This window comes from Sparus aurata, chromosome 9, assembly GCF_900880675.1.
Source record: "Sparus aurata chromosome 9, fSpaAur1.1, whole genome shotgun sequence".
NCBI lineage: Eukaryota > Metazoa > Chordata > Actinopteri > Spariformes > Sparidae > Sparus > Sparus aurata.
In genome coordinates, this window is record NC_044195.1 from 22,158,168 (window position 1) to 22,178,298 (window position 20,131).

Genomic DNA, 20,131 nt, shown 5'->3' on the forward strand with positions numbered 1-20,131 from the left:
AACAATGTGTGCTCGTGCGTGTGTGCGTGTGAGACTAAACACACCGACATTAGAATGTGTTAATGACGGAAACAGCCTTTCTGAAAACAACCCAGATGGCAAGATTATAAACACATACACACATGAGCACACACACACACACACACACACACAACTAATACACACAAACAAACAGAGACAGAAATATACTGGGGCATCGTCTCTCACTCACTCATACACTCAACACACACGTCTCATTCATTTGTACACACACACTGTTTCATTTGATCTTTCCTGGCGTACGACATGCAGAGTGGTGTCTCAGAAGAAGTCACACATTGCCTCAAATAATGGGATTAAACAGCCGGCTGCTGTGGCTTCCAGTTAGAGGGTGTGGGCAAAGCGATAGAGGAAGCTTTTTAGTGCTATTTTGAAAACTGTACAATTGCGTGTGAAGCGCAGAGGGGGGTGGGGACCTAGAAAGGGATAGAGACATGAAGGAAGGCAACTGTCTATATGAGACGGAATTGATTCTTCGAAAAATTGAAGACTCACTGCTTTGTTCAAGAAGTTGGCAGAAAGCCCTTTTTTCCCCCTCATGTGGCCACAAGATTAAAAGATGAATTGACCACACTCACTAAAAGAAAGACAGCGAAACAAAGAGGAGAGAATAAAACAGAAGTAACAAAGGAGGGTTAATGAACAAGACCAGAAATAACAAGAAAACATCATTTCTGGATCTACTGCATGTTGGCTGTGTGCATTTCATGCTTGTTGCCGTAGACACAGCCTGTGATTGGTCACGTGAAGAGGGGAAAGCACAAAGCTCCACAGTGAGAAATGTGAATGCTCTTGCAGTTCCTGCTGCTTTGTGATAAGAGCGACTCCAGACCGGGTCATTATGGTATAGGAAACTCCTTGAAATATACCTACAATATACAGCAGCTGTCGGGAGACCTTTTCACACGTTCAGCTGATCCCCACGAAACATTCAGGAACATTTCCTGCATCTGTCGTCTCTGAATGTTAGCAGGGATCATTGTTCAGGGAAAATCTGCACTTCCAGTTCCCCACCTGAAGACTTAGTAAAATTTCGGGGAAAATGCAGGTACAGATGTGAAGTAATATTGCATGGACAAAAGAAACTTTCACATGGAGTAATTCAATAAATGACAAAGCAGCAGCTCCTCGCCTGCAATAACAAAATAAAAAAACTCCAGTGTCATCAGATTTGTCTAGACTTCTGTACAGTTCAGCTTCCAACACTTTTTTAATATTAATTTCACTGTGTCAGAAGTGTGTTTCTGATGCAAGACAATATCGTCTGCCACGATCCAGTCAGGCTGGCGGCCTGGCACCACTGCCATCTGCTTTCACATCTCCATTATAGACTAAATGAATTAATAATCTCACATTTTGCCTATGTTGTTGCTGCTCTGAGGAAAACAGGAAATCATCTATAATACCACTTGAAAATGCATTACACAAACATTTGCACCGTAAAAACCTCATTGTCCAGCACATTGTTGAAAATGATAAGAGACGTCTCCTCCTCTTTAGTCGAACTCGCCCGATGGAGACTCTTGGTATATAAGCCTGACATTTGGCACCTACTGCAGGTGGCATTTCCCTCCTCCTTCCTCTATGTGTGTGTTACTGTCTTCAGAATACCAGTTGCTGCGTGAAACAAAAGCCTCAAAGCTGGCGTCCTATCGCTATCAATGGCAAGTCACTTGCCAACCGTCAGAACATGCACAAGCTAGCAGCTATTACTTTTTCTTATGCGGGGTTATTGCCATTTTAATCCCAGTGCTCGCCTCCCCACACGCAATACAACGTTCACATGGAGAGGCCTGCTTTGTTGCTTCATCCTGGGTTTAGTGCCGCCCAAGATGAAACCAATTGTTTTAAAGAAATGCAAACAAGCCAGAGTGTTTTTCTCCCTGTACCGGAATGACAATTGGTGGAGCCAGATCTCTCCCCAGTGTTGAGACGGTGATGTGCCAGATTACCTCAGTATACACTCACATCTAGCCTAGCCCCTTCTTCTTCTTTTTCTTCTTTTTCTTCTTCTTCTTCTGATGAGTTTTTTCACCAGCTGGCATCCACAGGTGTTTCATCGCCACCATTTTCTGGAGTTTCCATCCTTTCCAGCAATGTGAAAAGTCACAAGGCAGAAATGTACCCAAATGTATCTGCATGTGTGAATAATGAGAATCCCTTGCGGTGCCTGAAAGGTCATCCAAGTTATTTAACAGGAACTATATGTGAATGAGGCTGGAAGAGTTTTGTCTGTTTTGACAGGAAAGGAGGATGAGGATGGGGAGAAGGAGAAGGAGAAAAAAGAGGGGGGCAGGTGTATTGGGGGAAGGGCAGAGTACGGTGATTAACTGGGGCAGAACGGGTAAGTGGGCCAGCCGAGTCGAGCAGTGAGGAAAATCATCTGTCTGTCAGCTGATTGAACAGCGTGCAGGACACGCGCCTGAATGAATTAGCTCGCACGTGTTTTTCTTTTTCTTTTTTGTCTCGCTGGTTTTGACGATGATCGAACACACATGCATTTCTATAATTCATTCCCAAGTCTAACATGAACCATCACGAATAGTGACTTATAGCCTGACTTAAACCGAACCTCTCAAACTGCCTCTCAAAGTGAAGACTGCACATGATATCCCCCCTGCTGAGGTTTAAAGCCCATAATGCTCCTCACATAGATAGATGTCCAAGCACATGCATGCACAGTTTATGTATACACACAACACAGCAGCATGTAATGTAACCAAAGGGGCCTGAGGTGGGGTGAGCTGAGGAAAAGAAAAAAAAAAAAGGGGGGGGGGGGGTATCATTAAGCAGTTTCCCTGGCAGATGGTGCCTCGTTAGCTGTCCGCCCGCACAAAGAAACAACAATAGACCTCATAACACTTACACACCCACCCATACGCCGTAACCGTGACGCATACAGTACATCTCGTCTCGCCTGTAGTTCAGCGGGGGTCCTCGCGCTTGTGGCCACATTCTGACCTCACACGGTGAACATGAAAACAGATCCCTGACTCTACTGTTATGCTAAACTCGCAGACACAAAAAAAAAATAATCGTATGGGGGAATCAATGAACAGTGAGACAGGGTGGATTTTGGACATCCTCTGCCAGAGACGGGGTGTGGAAAATAACACGAACACGCTCACCCACTCACAATATGTCAGGAGAGTGAGCGGCTCTGTATGAGTACATGCTGCAAGGAAAACTGTCTGTCGACGGACTGAAAAGAATGAAGGAAAATAGGAAGCGCACATCAGCGTTTTTTTTCCTTCCTTTTTCCTCTTGTGCTTACAATAACCACCCCTAGAGATTCAAATATTGAAGAAAAGTCTCATCTGATTGAAGGTTCCTTTGGTTTTTCCTCCTGACTTTACCAGATACGTTTGTTTCTCTACAAAGCTGCCTTTCTCTGTCATTATCATCCTCTCACTCCCTCCTGATCATCTATTGTTCCCTCTGTCTTATTTTCTCTCTTTCTTTCCTTCTTTCTATCTTTCTTTCTTTCTTTCCCCACTCCGTTTTGCCTCCAGTGGTTTTGAGTCGACAACAACGGAGGGTCCAGCTCATGCGCATCCGCCAGCGGGAAGAGAGGCTGAAAAAGGAGAAGGAGAACAAGAAGAAGAAAAAGCGACAGAACCAGAAGACCAGCCACAAGCAGAAACCCCACACCCATCACCACCACCACCCGCAGTACCATCACCCGGCGGCGTCCCACCCTCACCACCAAGCCCAGAGCGCCCAGCCACCTAAAGTCCCTCCTCCTCAGACTGAACCTGGCTACCACCGCAAGTCCAACCCAAAAAGACGCTTCGACGGAGATGTGCTGTCACCGGTAAGAGACAGTTTCCGCCTTATTTTTGGCCGCTTTACTCATTTTCTATATTTTACTATCACGTCAGTATGTTCCCTATGAAACTGGAGCCAGTTAGCTTAGCTTAGCTTAGCATGAAGAGTAGAAACAGCTAGCCTGGCTCTGCGTGAAAGTGACAAATGGCCAAAAATCCGCCTACCAGGTTTTGATGATGGCTTGTGTGGGACTGTTTCTTGGCCAGAAGCAGCAACTTCCTGAAGTCTTGCCGTCTCAGTGACGCTGCCTGGCAACCAGCTAAGACTTGCGGAAGTCGCTGCTCCCAGCCAAGAAATAGTCTGGCAAAAAAAAATGAAGCCACAAATGTAAATCTGACACAAAAAAATGAGAAATAACATGCAACTTTAGCCAGTTTTAACTGGAACTTTCCCTTTTCCAGGGACATCATTTTATTCCCGAAAAATTCAAATTTGGTTGCAGCCATTTTTAAAAGTCTGCAGTCTAAAAATCAGTTTGTTTTTATTTTTTCTTGCTGTGATGCATTAACATGGAGATACAGAAGAAGCATTAACATGGAGATACAGGAGAAAGCAAACACCATATGGCCAATGACACAGTCCAGGCCTTGTTGTATAGTCACACAGAAAAAGGACAAGTAAATGCCATTTTTTCATATATCTGAGGACAGAGTTGCTTAAGCTGTGAAGGGCAGACGAAGATAAGCTGAATTCCGGATATTTTGTTTGGAAAAGTAGCTTTTGGTAGCTTTACCTGTCGGAAGGCCGATTTTGTTCGACCTCAGCTGTTTGCCTCTTTATCCAGTCTTCGTGCTATGCTAAGCTAGCTGTCTACTGGCTCCAGTTTTATAAAGAACAGACAAAAGAATTTCCCAAATGTCGATCAATTTCTTTAACAAACAGAAGTTAATGAGGGCAAGGTTTTTCTGCTTGTCCACTATATATTCTGACCCAGACCCTGTATCATCTGTCCCTCCACAGAGCTACATCAGGAGTTTCAGGGACCGGCAAACCGACAGACGATCCTACTCCCAAAGTCGAATGATGAGCCGCACCCGGATGGGCGAACTCGACTACGACTGCGGCTCTCAAGTGCCCCTCACGGCCCAGAGTGGAGCCCCGGTTCGCATCTAAGACAGCAAAAACACACATCCAGCCACACACACACAATCACACAAGGCTACTTCAAACCCTGTTTGTCACAGTAAGGGACAGAGACTCAAACGAACAGTGCCAACCTAATCAACTGCCTATTAACCAAACAGGAACACAGTTTCCCCCGAAGGTGGTCCCACTCTGGTTCCCTGCTGTCAGACCTGTTCGATGTCGTATTTATTCGGCCGGTTTGGTCCTGTTCTGTTCTTTATGAATGTCTTCTTCTGGATGGAGCAAGAACTGAGTGCTGTTGAAGGCGATGTGAACAAATCATCATGAATCATCACGTACTGACTTCAGAACCACTTCCGTTACCGTACTGGTCTGGAGCACACTGGAAAAGATGGACCTGTCTGTTGGGACGTTAACTGAAATATCTCTGCTGAAAATTTGATTTGAAAATCTTTTTCGGGGGGGCGCTTCGAGACAGTAGAAGTAATTCCAGTGGGATTTGCAGTGGGGAAAAAATGAAAACAATAATAAGGCTGCACCATTCCAGATAAAAATGCATCACGTGGATCTCATGGATTCAACGGTATCTGTGCTTAGAAGGTAATTAAAGGAGATAAACGAATCGCTGCAAGGATTCTAGTAAGACAACTCAAAGTAAAATGATCAAAAAAAACACAGAGAGCCAACACTGAAACCCGCGAGGCAGCTCTTCTTCATCACTTTCCTGTTTGAAAGGTCAGCGTGTAAAGCGAGGTGTTCATGAGGTCAACGTGGTATCTTCAGCCTGCGTATCCAAACATGGCAGCACAAGTCTTCAAAATGGACGGGAGAGACTGGTTGGAGGCGTGTACAGGACAATTTGTATGTGAGCGGTCCATGTGTCGTCGCCTCCGTTGTTGTCGTTTTCCAGGGGAATGTGCTCACATCGCATCGCTTTGTTTTTGCCCTCAACCGACAACTGTTTAAACCGCGGACCTGAGCAGGAGACACATCCACACCTCCCCGTCTTCTTTTGTCTTTCTACTGGATTTAAAAGAACATTTTTGTAAGCTGTATGTAACGTGCTCTCATGTCCCGTTTTCTTCTTCTTATCACAGAAACAATCTACCTTTGAAGAATTTGTTTAAATATGCTGTTAAGACACAAAGACAACACTGCTCCTCCAGTTGAAAGCTGTTTTAGCGAGTAGCAGGGATGACAATACGTGACAGTGAAAATGTTAAATATAGTGTGTTTGTGCCTGTGAGTGGACACATGAGCCCTGTGGCCAGTGATGGATTGTACCAAATGTTGGTGAAGGAGAGGGGGGATTCATGGTAATGAATGCAGAACATACTGTGTGTTTTTTTCCCCTCTTCTGAGCCACTATACTGGTTAAAAATGTGAATATTTCAGTTTGAATGAGGTGCTGAATGACGAAAAAAGGAGGATTCTTAAAATGAAGGAAACCTGGAAACGATGAGACGTAGTGGAAAGATGAATTTGTGAACGGCGCCCTCTGATGTTTACCACTGGACCTCTTTTTTCTAGACTTACTGTTTGTGTGCATATGTTTGTGTGTACATGCATTTGCGTGTGATTTTTGCTTTTAAAATTCAAATGCGCTCAAATTATTGATATCCTTGTGCTGAACATCCAGGGAGGTGAAGGAGTATAAGGGGAAGTATTTTTCAGTGCAAAGGAGCTATTTCTGTTTTATTTGAACCTCAGACACCAACACTTGAATCTAAATGCTACTATAAAGAGCCACATATATACAAAACTGAAGAAATGTATTAGAATTAATCGGATAATGGCCACTAGAGGTGTGTTTTATGTAATTACCTGGAGGTTAAGATAAACAAATATATTCCTCAGTACTGATGGGATGTGATGGGCTTGGCGCTGAAGGATCATTCTCTCCATAACCCATTACTGCATGAGAATCCGTGTGTAACTGTTTCCGATGTGTCAGTGTTTCAGTGTGTCAACTGTTGTCATGTGAAAACCTCAGATTTCCAGTAGTTCATTGATCCCAACACACCGTCCACGTCAACTGAACCCAGCGGAAGTTGTGGAACGACGACGATGCGTTTCATCGTCGACGTTATGCAGGAAAAACTACATCACGATCTCGTAGTTTTTCAGTAGTTTTGAGGATCACCTGTGACCTGTTTTGTCACGATGACTAGGTACAGCTCAAGGATTCTTGGATCCAAAGTGGAAGCGGCAGAAACGCCTCGTCTGTTTTTCTCTTCTCTCTCTTCTCTCTCTCTGTTTACACTGTCCAGGTTAAAGGGCTCTGAAAAGGCATTTGAATCATTTCCCTCCTCCCGTCATGCTCCGTGCTAAGTCACCCTCTGTTCTGCTGTATCAGTGTTACTCCAGTAATGTTTCTGCAGTAGTGGCTGTTCCAAGTGTAATTCTGAGTTTTTGCTCACACTTCAGTCCCGTTTTCGTTCTTCTTTTGTAGTTTTATCGTAGTGCACCTGTGTCATCGTCGCTGTCTTTACATCGTGGAAAGACTGATATTAACAACATGAAAATTCTGTGACCAACTGAGTTATTGTTAGAAGATTTTTAATCCTTTTTATTAGCTCTTTTATTTCTGCTTTTTATTATTTTCTGTCATCGCCCATCACTGCTGATTTTACGTTGGGGGAACACCACACAATTGTAGATATTGAACTGTAAATAATTTTTAAGTGTACAAATGTCTTTTAATTTTCATGTTTACATCATGATTGCTTATGTAATTTATCCATTTGATTTTTGGGGGAGATTCTTTTTTTATGGATAAGACCTGATTTATATTGGGTCATGCTGTGTGTCCGGTTGGTTTTGATTTGGACGGGTGGGGGATGCACAAACAAACTGAGCCTCGACATCTGTCACTCAACAGTTTTCTCCCTCAGGAGAAGATTCATTTTCCTACCACTCCCTTTAAATTTGTGCACATTGCCTGGTTATTATTATTATTATTATTATCATTATTATTATTATTATTAATATAATAATAATAACAATAATAATAATAATTATTATTATTATTATTATTATTATTATTATTATTATTATTATTATTATCAACATTATTATTATTATTATTGAGCATGGATTTATATGGACCTAAAATATGATAAACATTGTGAGTCTACAATCTAACTGTCTTGTTGTCTCTGTTGTACCAACATGCTTTAGTCATTTGTGTTCAGAGGTGCTTTCATGAGTGCAATTATCAAATAAACACACACAAAAGCAGTCACAGCTCAGTTAAATTCAGTTATATCCTGTTACAATAGTGCTTTGGCAAAAGTTAAAGCAGCATTTTGTAACTTTTGTACCTTAAAATAACAGCTTTAACATCATGTAGATGGTGCAGTGTCTTGTGACAGGGTGAATGGTGTCTCTGTCTCAGTCACTCCGCCTCCTATCACTTGTTTCTGCTCTATGTAACTTCAGTGAGAAGGTCGGATCACTGCGTTACACACATTTTCACGTCAACATACACGTTTTTCAACACATGACATTGTTGACGTGATGAGTTTTGTTCGTAGGAGGCACCTACGTCACATCTGACAGTCCTGTGATATGTAATTATGACAGTGTTGTTGCACTCATTAACTGTGGGGAACTTCAATTCTCACAAATTGCCAATTTCTACATAATGTTGCTTTAAACATATTTAACTGTCAAAGTAATATTCTAGCGCTGGATTTACTTAAACTGGCAACGCACGAGTTTTCTGCTTCAACGTATGAAGTAAATGTTTGCACAAGGTAATGGACACAGAATAATGAAACCATCTGTGTTTACATTGGTTCCCTGTAAACCTCACTGTCATTATACAACTTTGTCTGCTACCGGTCATGCAGACACCCAGGAAAAGAAAGGTTAACTTCCGGTCCATTTCTATTACAGCAATAATACCACTTGACAGTGCTACGGGGGAGAAGTTGTCTGCTGCCACTTGAAGTATTGAAAGTAAAAGTTTAATATATATATAATGAGTCGAGCCGTTATCGGCCTGTCAAATGATCAGATCCAAAGCTCGTTTCATTTTTCTTGTTATTAGAATCTGTGTGGGTTTTTTTTAAATCTGAGTGCTGATAAAACAAATTAATTTCAAAAGGTGCTGCTTTGGCTCTGATGCAGCACGCAATCTACAAAGTAACGAGTTACCAAAATGTTTAAATCAATGTAGTGGAGTATAAAGTAACATAAGCACAGTACTGGAGTAAATGTACTTAGTTACATTCTATCTACGATTTGGAGTGACCAGTGATAAAAAAAAACAGCAACATTCTAGAGTAAAATCAGACACTTTATAATGTTTTTCATAAGTACATTTCCAGTTCAGATCTACCAGCTATCTATGTCAGTATGAGTCTCAAACAAAGTCTGTGTCCGACTATAAGCAGCTCAGCCTTGATCAAGAGAACACGTGGACTGTTTGAGCTCCTCTTCATGATGTTTTCTCTTCCACTTAACTCCTCACAAAAGCGTTGATGTGCTCTGACAGGAGGTTTTCAGGCTACATTTGCATCGCGGCTTAATAGCGGGCTACAGTAGCAGCGGCGGTTATGTAACAGCAAAATGGTGTAACTTGAACACTGAGTGTCAAATACAGATCTAATCAGGATATAAGAAGTGTTTGCTACAAAAGCTGCAGGCCGCACGAAAAAAAGGAAGCTGAATTAAAATTCATTTTGTTTTACGCCCGAGTGCCGTCGAGGTGTCCCTCGGGCGGCTGATGGAGGAGAGGTCAGAGAGTTAAGCTGACTGTGTTTGAAGGAAATGGAACAGAGGAACATGCTGCCCTTTGTTATTGACCTTTAATGATTGGGAAGCTGTGGACAGGAGCTGCGATGGAGGCAGAAAAGTCCCGATCAACACTTGGCCACTAATTCTTGGCAAAAGCAGACTTCCTCTCACTTCCCTTCTGTCTCCTCTTCTGCTCTTTACTTTTGCCCTCATTATCTCTCCCTGAATCTCCCTCATTTCTTCCTCTCTGCCTCTAAATATCCTTCTTTCATTCTCTCTCTCTTCTCCCTCTACCACCCTCACTGTCTCGCATTCTCATTTATTGTCTTCTCTCTTTCCTCCCTCCACCCCCACTTTTTTCTTTTCTTTCTTTTTATTTCTTTCTTTTTTTTTTTTTATCTCTGCTGACATTTTCAGTCCAGTGACTTCAGACAGAAACCGCACACCCACACACACACACTATACAATTCTCACTGCTGTGTTAATCTGCTTTCTTGCCCGGGAAACAAAAGAGCGACCGAAAGCCAGCTCATTAACAAACCATTGTTCTGCTCTCCCTTGCACAGAGACCGGTGCAGTTACTGATAATTTCAGCGGGGCCGCAACGCCTCTCTCCTTTTATAAAAGTGAATTAAATGTTAACAGAAGACTGCTTCGCATGGCTGGGGGAAGAAGCTGAGATCGTTTCAGAAAAAAACAGGCTAATGCGGCCCACATCAGATGATGAACGCAGTGGGTAGAAAACAGTTCATAAAGGAAGCCAATGCCAAGGCACGTAGGCTACATGAGGAATGCTAATGACTGGAGTTTAAAGAAAGAGAGCGTCTTACACAAAACAGACACACACACACAAAAAAAAGAGATTTGTCTTTAAAACGGTGGTAACAAATGTCTTTATTCGAGATACTCGGCACGGCGAAGCAGCACAACGTGGTCACCCATGATCACACAAACACCCAGCCTCAAACTTCAAACATGACTGAGTTCCCTTTTCTCATCAGATGTTCGTCGGCCTGAAAAAATGTCTCAAACCTGACACCAACACGTCACTTCCCTTCGATCAGTTACACAGATAATCCTTAAACAAGTCATATACTCGCACGCTGGCACAGAAAGACTTGGAACACGTGCAACAACAAAAACACGACCGTTACGTGTGACCCTGGTGTTGCAGGCTTCTCGCACCGCTGCAGCTCCACGAAGCCGTGTCGTTCACTTGAAATCGTTACTTGAATTATGAGATATGACACATTTTTCGGATAATGACACAAATCAAGCATTATTCCTGGAATGACCTTTATTTTAAAACCAGGCTAAAGGCACTATGCACTGTGCCTCCGTACCGTACGCTGTCTGACGATGTCTCCCGTTTGCATTCAGTTGTGGATTTTGTGTTTCAGCTGAAATGGTCAGCGTCGTGGTAGTGGAAGGAAAATGTAGATTTTTTTTTTAAACTATGTTTTAATGGATGTACTGCAGTTTTCTAAGGTTGCCTCCTCCGGTTTACATGATGTCCTGCTGGTGCTGTGTGGACTCGCTGACGACCTGAGGAGGAGAGAAGAGGTGTTGTGGATTATCGCGGAAAAGAAGAGAAAACACATCATTATCTGTGTTCAGGGCTGCAGGTAATTCATGAGCTTATTTTTCCCATCAAGTGAAGCAGGTGTTGTTTGGAGTGAAGTGCTGTGCAGGCGAGTGAAGCCGCTTGTTCACGGACAGGGGGGAGTGTGTGGAGCGTGTCTACACAGGGTCGATGCAAACTACAAGATTCGAGGGATCGGTTAGAGACCAGAAATGTTTTTTGTTTTTTTTCCCTCGAATGTTTCTCGCTTTATACTTTATATTGCTTTATACTCTCTGGAAATTCAAAGGTGGAGATCAGAGTCCAATCTAAAATGGGAATCTGCTTTTCAAATCTGGTAGTTTGCTTCAGCCTGGAGGGAACAGACGATAACACGTAGGTGGAACATTTGGCTGAGACTTACAGACTGGGCACCCTGGCTCATAGAATACTTCATCTGGATAAAAATATAGCAAAGCAAAAACGCTTCAGTTGGACGCTCATGATTTTGTTATATACCTAAAGGCCCCGACACACCAAAGAATGAGCTACGGTGAGGGCTGACTGCTGTATTGTCTGATGTCTCCTTCATCATCATCAAGCTGCACTCGAACGCACCGTCAAGCGGCATTGTTTGACGCCACTCTCGCTAACATACCCGCCTCCAAAAGAGAACATGTCTGTTAAAATGTGGTAAATGGCACTGACGAAGAGGCAGAGGAGTAAAATATAGAGAAAATGGGTGAAATCGTGGATACTACACTGATTCTACGTGCTCGATTGGGAAGAAGCCACCGACAAGGGTGGTCGGTTCCAACGGTGTGGGACACGCCGCATGGACTAGAAACACAGGCGCTGGCCGACCGTCAGCCTGGTGTGTCAGGACCATAAAAGTCTACTTGATGTCATGTAAGTGTGCCGTATGTCATGTCAGCAACAGTATGAGAAAGGACAGGTGATGTGAATAACATGGATCATCTCAAATGCTCTGCTTGGGATCTCGACTCGGACCCCACGCCACAAAGGATTATTGTGCACTTGACAACACTTGTGGTGTGTGTCAAGTGACATCCACATAAAAGCCAGGACCAGAACATTGAAATGAAACGGGGATGATCGATATTATTCTCTTTATCTGTTTGTCCTTTGAACGTTGTAGCTGACTGCTGTATTTACGTGTGTGTGTGTGTGTGTGTGTGTGTGTGTGCGTGTGTGTTTTCGAACCTCTCCGTCGCGGGTCTCGATGGTTTTGATGAGAACAGTCTTCTTGGAGTGGACCTCTGAGGAGCGCTGGTGCTGGGACTCGGGACTGGTCTCTGTGATAAACAAACACACACACACACACACACACACACACACACACACCGTCTCATAAACTGGTACAATAAGCTTCGCCACAGCTGCACAAAGCTCGTGGAGATCCAAGACACTGACATCGGCAGGTTAACTGTCTCTGAGCAATATTCAGAGGGCAGCGGTGAAACCGTCTGATCCCGCGCGCAGGTGTAACATCCTCACTCACATTTACAATCAGCTTCAGCCGGAGCTACAGTAATACATCATCTTTAATCACCTCTCCTCGCCGGCAGAGATTAATTGCGCGTTTTAAAATGTTAATGCGTCAAATGAACGGGTTAAGCTGTGTGATTATTGATGTGTGGCCTTGTTGATGATTGGCCCTGTGAATCAAGGAGCCGTGGAGTGATTTTGACATGTGCGTATCGCCACACGGTGGTCAGAATGTGTCACTGCGGGTGCACAGCTCTCAGAATAGCGCCTGCCATATACAGTCACAAGCTATAATTAGTCTTTTTTTTTTTTTCCCCCATTGACTCATCTGGAATGTAAAAGGTTTTTTTTTTTTTTTTACAGAGTGAGGGGAAGAACGTGGCGTGTCTCTCTACCTCTGAAGCCGATGGAGGAGTAGGCCGACTGCACAGGCGCAGTGGTGGTGATCCTGCAGGGAGGACAAAAACATATATTCAGCTTGGCAAGCAATTCAGGGCAAAAAATGCCAAGCTACGACGGCCTTGAGACAGAATCTGAATGTGAGGAGCACACACACACACACACACCTGCTCTCCTCTCCTTCCAGGAGCTTGCGGTAGGTGGCGATCTCAATATCCAGGGCCATCTTCACGTTGAGGAGGTCCTGGTACTCTCTCAGGTGACGAGCCATGTCGTCCTTTGAATCAATACACAAGAAGTTTTATTGTCCGCTCAAAAAACCCCCCCCAAAAAAACACACAAAATCAACTGTTGAAAGATTGAAGTGGAATCCCAAACACGGACAGCATTCTCGCAGGAGGTTCATCCACTGACGATGTTTACCTTCATCTTGGCGATGTCTGCCTCCAGCCGCGCGATAGTGTCCTGGAAACCGGAAGCCTCGCGGCCCATGCGGTCCTCCATGTCTCTCATCTGCCGCAGCAGAGACTCGTTCTGCGGGGGAGCAGAGTGGTTGAAAAACAGAACGAAAAAGATAGAAAGAGGGCGCTCGTTACGAACGAAAGAAAGAAAGAAAGGACACTCAGGAGATACTCACAGTGCCCTTGAGCGAGTCGATCTCGCAGGTGTAGGACTGGATCTGGTGCCTGTACTCCATGCTCTCCTGCTTGGCCTGACGCAGTGCATCGTTGTTCTTGTTCACAGCCTGGTTCAGATCGGACACCTGAGGAGAGAAGGGAAGAGGTTTTAGTAGTTAAAAGGGCTCGAGGAGATAATCCGTGTGTGTTTGTGTGTGTGTGCGTGTGTGTGCATGTGCTTCCATCTCACCTTGGACTTGTACCACTCTTCAGCCTCTGAGATGTTCTTGGCGGCGATGCCCTCGTACTGCATGCGGATGTCCCTCAGAGCAGCAGTCAGGTCGGGCTTGGACATGTCCATCTGGATCTGGACTTGACTTTCCTGCATCTGGCTCTGCAGCTCGCGGATCTCCTGCGAGGTGACAGGAGGATAACGATGAACAACAAGAGAGAAGACATCCTCTGGTACCCCCGCCCACTTTATCCAATCAGGACGGAGAACTCTACAAAGAGGCGGTCCTGTCTGCTCGTAAATGCTTGGAGGGCAGGATCCTCCTGTCTGTTGTTGTTCGTTTGCTGCTTTCTCTGGTGATTATGTGCTGACATAAAGAGGACAGAGGGGATTGCTAACCGCAAAGACAGGAGGTTAGCTAAAGTGATGTACAATATAGAGCGAGAACATGTCAAACAACAAATTCTCCCGGTGGTTAAGTGACGTGACATTCTCAGATTGATTTGAAAAGACTTTATCGAACCCTTTGACGTGCGCTAATGCTTTAAGCTCGGCAGCTACAGTGAAGATTTTGGCTTAAAAGGCTAAAACGCTGTTTGAAACGTTGCTTCTGGAGATTACACTGGACACGCTGTGTGGAGGCATTCTAAGTTTCTTTTCTTGGTTGTTTTTGTATGTTTTAAAACAATTCCCCATCCACTTCAGTTGTTTTAGGAGAATGCTGCAACCCTCCAAAGCTCCATGAATGTTTTGTGGCCCGCAAAACTTTCCTTCGGCATGAGGGTGAGGAAATAATGACCGAATTTTTGTTTTGGGGGCGAACTGTTCCTTTAACCTTGTGAAACATGGGACTTTCTTTGGTCCAACTCAGCTGTCTTCTCCTCAAACCGAAGGATATAAATAGCTTAGCATCTGTTCGCATGCACACACTCTTTCTCCCTCTTCACCTCACACACACACACACACACACACACACACACACACATATTCAGATAGACGCGCACAACAGCTGACATGCTCTCTTCAACCAATCACTGGTTCAGCATTTCTGGGAGGTCAGAGTTGAGGCAGGGGAAAGACAAAATGACAGGACGGGGCCGCAACTGTGCTGACATGTGTCTGAGCGCGCAGCTCCGTGTGCCCTTTGATGTCTGTGGGACGAATGGGCGCTCATTGCATTTGCTTTGCATGAGACCTGAACCGCCCAGGTTGTTATTATCTTTTAGAGGGAGTGTGCATGTGTGTGTATGAGAGAGAGAGACAGGGAGAGAGTGTGTGTGTGTAAATGTGCATATTAAACATATTATTTTAGCACAAGTGGGTGTGTTCAAGTGTGAAACATTTGATCCACTGAGGATCCGATGCATCTAATATTACAGTAAAACTCGATACAGTACACACCACCCTACTGACATACATAGTACATAGACGCACTGTAGGTGTGGCGGCCTGCTTGCAGACAGACAGAATTTACAGACGGATCAACAGACCTCTTCGTGGATCTTCTTGAGGAAGCCGATCTCCTCCTGCAGACTCTCAATGCGTCTCTCCAGGTCCAGCCTGGCCAGAGTGGCATTGTCAACATCCTGGACACGAACACACACACACAGAAAAACAGATTTGACTTTCTGCTTTGAACTCGTAGGGGTAAAACGACTGAGCTTCGAGATATAAAGGTGTGATTGTTATGGAAATGGGAGACGTACGGCTCTGAAAGCAGAGAGGTTGTTCTCAGCCTCCTCCTTCTGGTGAATCTCCTCCTGGAGTCTGCGTACGGCGACAGACAAAAGAGCAAAAAACAAAGTTAAAACACGAGTGGATGCAAACACTCGGCTGCGTCTGAGCAACGCGTACGGCTTCTTCCCCAGGGACCAATTACCAGATGGATAAAGTAGTTACCACCATCATTCCTCCAGCCTTCTGCTCCCTGTTCTTTTGGGCTGTCGCTACATTTACAAGAATAGAACCGGCTAGACAATGATACATCATAATCTAACGTGCACACACACACACACACACACACACACACACACACACACACACACACACACTGGTGAGCTCGCTCTTTGGGTCCTAAAGTTGTGGTGCAGCTGCTGTCACACCGTCACAGTCATAATAATGGTAACAGTGAGCAAGGAGCAGAGGTTTGCCCTCGGCTGGTGATGTTTCCAGAATTAGCATTTCACTATGTAGCCTGAACAAATGGAGGATGAAGAGTAAGATGCATACCTGGAGCGTTTGCATACGCAGTTTAAAGACGCTGGTTGGTCATTTGTGCTAAATCTAAGGTTTATTACGTGTGACACTGAACAGATTTGCAGGTTTGAACGAAACGTGAAGAGACACGTTGGTGAGAGCTCGTCATCTTTAAGCATTTTCTTTTTTTTTTAACAGTCACATTTAATTCACAAAGGCTCATTTTTTTCTTGTAAACGTAGATATATTTTAATTTTTCCTTGTACTAATTCTTTACGTTTTTCTATGTTTTTATGCTGTGATTTCTGTTGGGCCTGATGACTTCCTGACCTCTCCTGACACGTCTTTTTTTCTTGAATTTGATTCGATTTCTTTGTTCGTACTATGTGGCACATTGGGTTCGCACTTGTGGACTTGTTCTGTTCCTCATCAACAGTCCTGTGGTCCGCGCCTTACAAACACCTTTCACTTTCTGCCTTTTTGCAGCTGCAGCAAAGCACCTTGAGATGAACTTGTTTTCACAGTATGTAATGTAGCCGATGCTATCTGTAGCTTCTGCACACATTCTATAGAGATGTATACGTCTGTACGTGTGTGTATTCGTGCGCGTGTGTGTGTTCGTGCGTGTCTGCATTGCATGCATTGTAACTGCAGGCAGGCGGTCGTGTGTGTATTTTGATCTCAGTGGGAGCAGCAGGTGCTTTGGCAAGCTTCACTCAGTGCTGCAGGCAACAATTTAAAAAAGGACTGATGGAAAGAAAGTGAAGATTGAATGTGTGTGTGTGTGTGTGTGTGTGTATGTGTGTGTGCGCATTTAAGTGATGCTGCTTGCTGTTGCTGTGACAGAAATTCTAAATCCAAAGAACTGACCTAGTAGCTGCAAATAGACTATTCAGAGATACATCACGGCTCCCTGTCAAACAGGACCATCCTTGATTTTTTTTGGAAACAATTGTTCTTTTTTCTTCATTTTACTCTCACTCTAAATTCACAAGCGTACACAAACAGACTCCATGTCTTCATCTGTTCTCTCCGTCTGACTGAAACTCTATCTGCCTCGACTTTATTCCTACCGTCTGTCTGTCTGTCTCTTCATTTCTCCCTGCGTAGTGTCTCTTGTGAATAAATTATAAAACACCTTTGTGAAAAGCTGGCGGACCGTAACCGCTCACTGAAGTGTAGCTATTCTCAAAATCTCTCCTTTGTTGTTACCCTTTTCTCCTGAAGAGAACAGAAACCCTCTGGAAATCACTGCGAGGCGTCTTCGCATTAAAAAGAAAATGTACCACTTTCCTCCCTCTCCTCTCTCCCTATTTGCTATTTTCTTGTAACATCCAGCAATATGTCACCCTGTTTTTCTGATGCAGACAAGCAGCTGCCAACCTCGGGGTCGAGAGCCCTCCATGGAGCGGCAAGAGTAATCTGAAGGGTCATTGAACGACTGAGATAAGATACGCCTTTATTAGTCCTACAACAGGGACATTTCCCAAGTCTAACCCTAAACCTAACGAGGGGGGAAAATGTCAAATATTTCAAATACAGATTTTATTTTGGCGACCTTCTCTAATATTCTTTTGTTAAGAGGCGCAAACATCACTTTTTTAACCTCTCATAGACATATTTAGCCTAACCTTAACCCAACCCTAACTCTAACAAGAGGGAAGAAAGTACAGTATTTGTGCTACAGATTTAAATGTCTTATATTCTAGCTTTGTGAGGGGCAAACACCACTATTCTATCTCTCATAGACATACCAAACCTAACCCCAACCCTGACGAGGGTTTGCTAGTAGAGCTTGCTTCGCTTTTAAGGGTTAAAAGCCAAATAGGTTGGGAACTCCTGATGGAGACAGTTGTACCATCCAATTCTCTGTCGAGACCAGGTGAATTGCTGTGTTCCTTCCTGGTCTTTCTCTCTGTTTTCTGGGAACTTGCTGTTAAAAGCCACATCAACCTCATCATTCAACCAAACTCTCTAACCGTGCATCCGTCGCTACAAATCATCCCCTCATTCATCACCCTCAAACCTACCTGAGCTTGAGTTTCTGCAGGTCGTCAGCCAGGTTGTCTCTCTCCACCTCCACCCGGGCACGCTGGTTGGAGTGGGACTCTATCTGCCTCCTCAGCTCCCTCATCTCCTCCTCGTACATCTCAGCCACGCGGCCGGGTCCCTCGCGGCCCCTCAGCTTCTCAATCTCCACCGTCAGCGCCGCGTTCTGCTGCTCCAGGAAGCGCACCTTCTCGATGTAGCTGGCGAAGCGGTCGTTGAGGTGCTGCAGCTCGGCCTTCTCGTTGGTCCTTGTGTTGAGGAAGTCCTGGTTCATGGCGTCGGCCAGGTTGAAGTCCAGCTTCTCTCCGGAGTAGGTGCGTATGGCTGTAGAGGCGCCGTACCCTGCTCCACCAGCACCGGAGGACACCCTGTAGCTGGAATAGGAGGGGAGGCTGCTGCTCTTCACCTCATAGACGCGGGAAGACATGCTGGCCGAGGAGGAGCTGCGGCCACCGGCTCCGGAAGAATAGTAGGAGGACATTGGGGTTGACCCGACACCTGAGCCGAAGGTGCGGCGGTACGAGGAGGCGCTCTGGGCTGACGAGGAGTATGACTTGCTCATTGCTGGTTGACTGTGCGGGTTGTCTTGTGGTATTTGATGAAGCTGCTTGAGAGACCCAACTGTCCCACTGGGCAACTGGGAGAGAGACGATGTGAAGGAATCCCAGACCGCGAGCGCAGCTATTTGTAGATTTACCACACCCACTCCCACCCCGACCCCTCCTCTCCGTCCTCCCCCCCGTCTACATTCGTCACTTCAGTACTCCCACTGCCTCCTACTCCATCACCCCAACACTGTACCTCAACCGCATGTTGCTTTAATTGATCACTCTGTCACCATCGTAAAAAAAGTTGTCAATGAACCCATGTAGGAAGATTTCCCCTTGGGTTAGGGTTAGGAAAACATAGAGGAGATCATCAGCAGAGAATGTTCTGTGACATTTACTCCCAGGTTGCTTGCATCTAATCATCTTTAAACTGTAAATGAGCCTTAAAGGTCTCGGTGTCCTTCCCAATTCGACACTTTGAGTTGGTAGCCGCCCCGATCATCCATCTCAAAGCAACAGTATTTGATTGGTTGAGACTGAGACTCAACAATAGTCTTTCTTACAAATTGGAACTTGGAAATTATAGATTATATATGGGCTTTATTCAAAAGGAGGTGACTATTAAAAACATCATCCAGACCCTTCCGAGCAGTTTCCTCTCTGTTCTGGTCACCTTATTCTCCTTGAGGACAGCGTTTTTATTTGGAAATATATCAGAGAACTACTTCTGAGTTTGTATTATCAACTTATTATGATTCTAAATATTAACTTTCTTAGTTTGATGTTTGTTTCTGAAACTACATATTGCCCCTTTAATGTCTTAAACATGAACATTTCGGATAAAAGATTGCCTTTGAGAGGAAATGTCACGATCTGATACCAAGAAAAATTAATTTTTTTTAGAAGACATTTTTGAAATCAGTTTATTATATTATCTTCACATGTCATGCATTATCCTCCAGGCCTTCCCTCTCCTCCCCCTCTCCAGCCACTCTTTTCGCATTCTCCCTCCCAATGTAGTGCCTGCTGCTGGACCTCGGTTCAGCTGTCCAAAGGTCCGATTTCAACTGCTCCAAAGGGCGGCGGCCTCCAGTGTGTGTGTGTGTGTGCGTGCCTGTGCATATGTGTGTGCATTCTTGAGTTGAATCCATCATGAAGTGAGTGAGTAAGCGAGTCGGTCAGTCTCCGCAGTTGTTAGAGAGAAAATATAGGCCTGTTTCATCGACACCATCTACATACTGAAAAGTATCCATGGGTTACAGTCTGCAGCCTATAGGTCATTCGCCCCAAAATAGATCACATCCCATTCTGAGTCAGTTTTAAA

At 44.5% G+C, this 20,131-nt stretch overlaps 2 protein-coding genes across 3 annotated transcripts in view; one reads left to right on the forward strand and one right to left on the reverse strand.

Moving 5' to 3' along the window:
* tmem198aa (transmembrane protein 198aa) overlaps positions 1–8,097 on the forward strand; it is a 40,566-nt gene extending 32,469 nt beyond the window's left edge. Inside the window, exons 6-7 of the mRNA XM_030428761.1 lie at positions 3,552–3,853; positions 4,828–8,097. Of these exons, the coding sequence (XP_030284621.1) occupies positions 3,552–3,853; positions 4,828–4,980 (455 nt within the window). The 3' untranslated portion in view covers positions 4,981–8,097. The remainder of the gene's footprint in view (positions 1–3,551; positions 3,854–4,827) is intronic.
* A 2,468-nt stretch (positions 8,098–10,565) lies between these two features.
* desma (desmin a) lies at positions 10,566–18,908 on the reverse strand. Of its 2 annotated transcripts, XM_030429317.1 has the most exons (11): positions 18,241–18,821; positions 15,721–15,781; positions 15,505–15,600; positions 14,033–14,194; positions 13,803–13,928; positions 13,589–13,699; positions 13,333–13,442; positions 13,162–13,214; positions 12,482–12,573; positions 11,682–11,714; positions 10,566–11,241 (listed from the first exon to the last, which is right to left on the reverse strand). In XM_030429317.1, exons 1-11 carry the CDS (start codon positions 18,819–18,821, stop codon positions 11,200–11,202), a joined length of 1,467 nt encoding a protein of 488 aa, XP_030285177.1. In that variant the 3' UTR covers positions 10,566–11,199. The 2 variants fall into 2 exon arrangements, with proteins under 2 accessions (XP_030285177.1, XP_030285178.1); XM_030429318.1 differs by lacking the exon at positions 11,682–11,714 and having other exon boundaries at positions 10,976–11,241; positions 18,241–18,908.
* Positions 18,909–20,131: the final 1,223 nt, after the last annotated feature.

Coding starts and splice junctions, on each gene's coding strand:
- desma (XM_030429317.1), bottom strand. CDS start 18,821: ATGAGCAAGTCATACTCCTCGTCAGCCCAGAGCGCCTCCTCGTACCGC. Junction 14,195..15,504: donor TCAAGAAGATCCACGAAGAG/GTCTGTTGATCC, acceptor GTCACCTCGCAG/GAGATCCGCGAGCTGCAGAG. Junction 12,574..13,161: donor CTCCTCCATCGGCTTCAGAG/GTAGAGAGACAC, acceptor TGTTTATCACAG/AGACCAGTCCCGAGTCCCAG.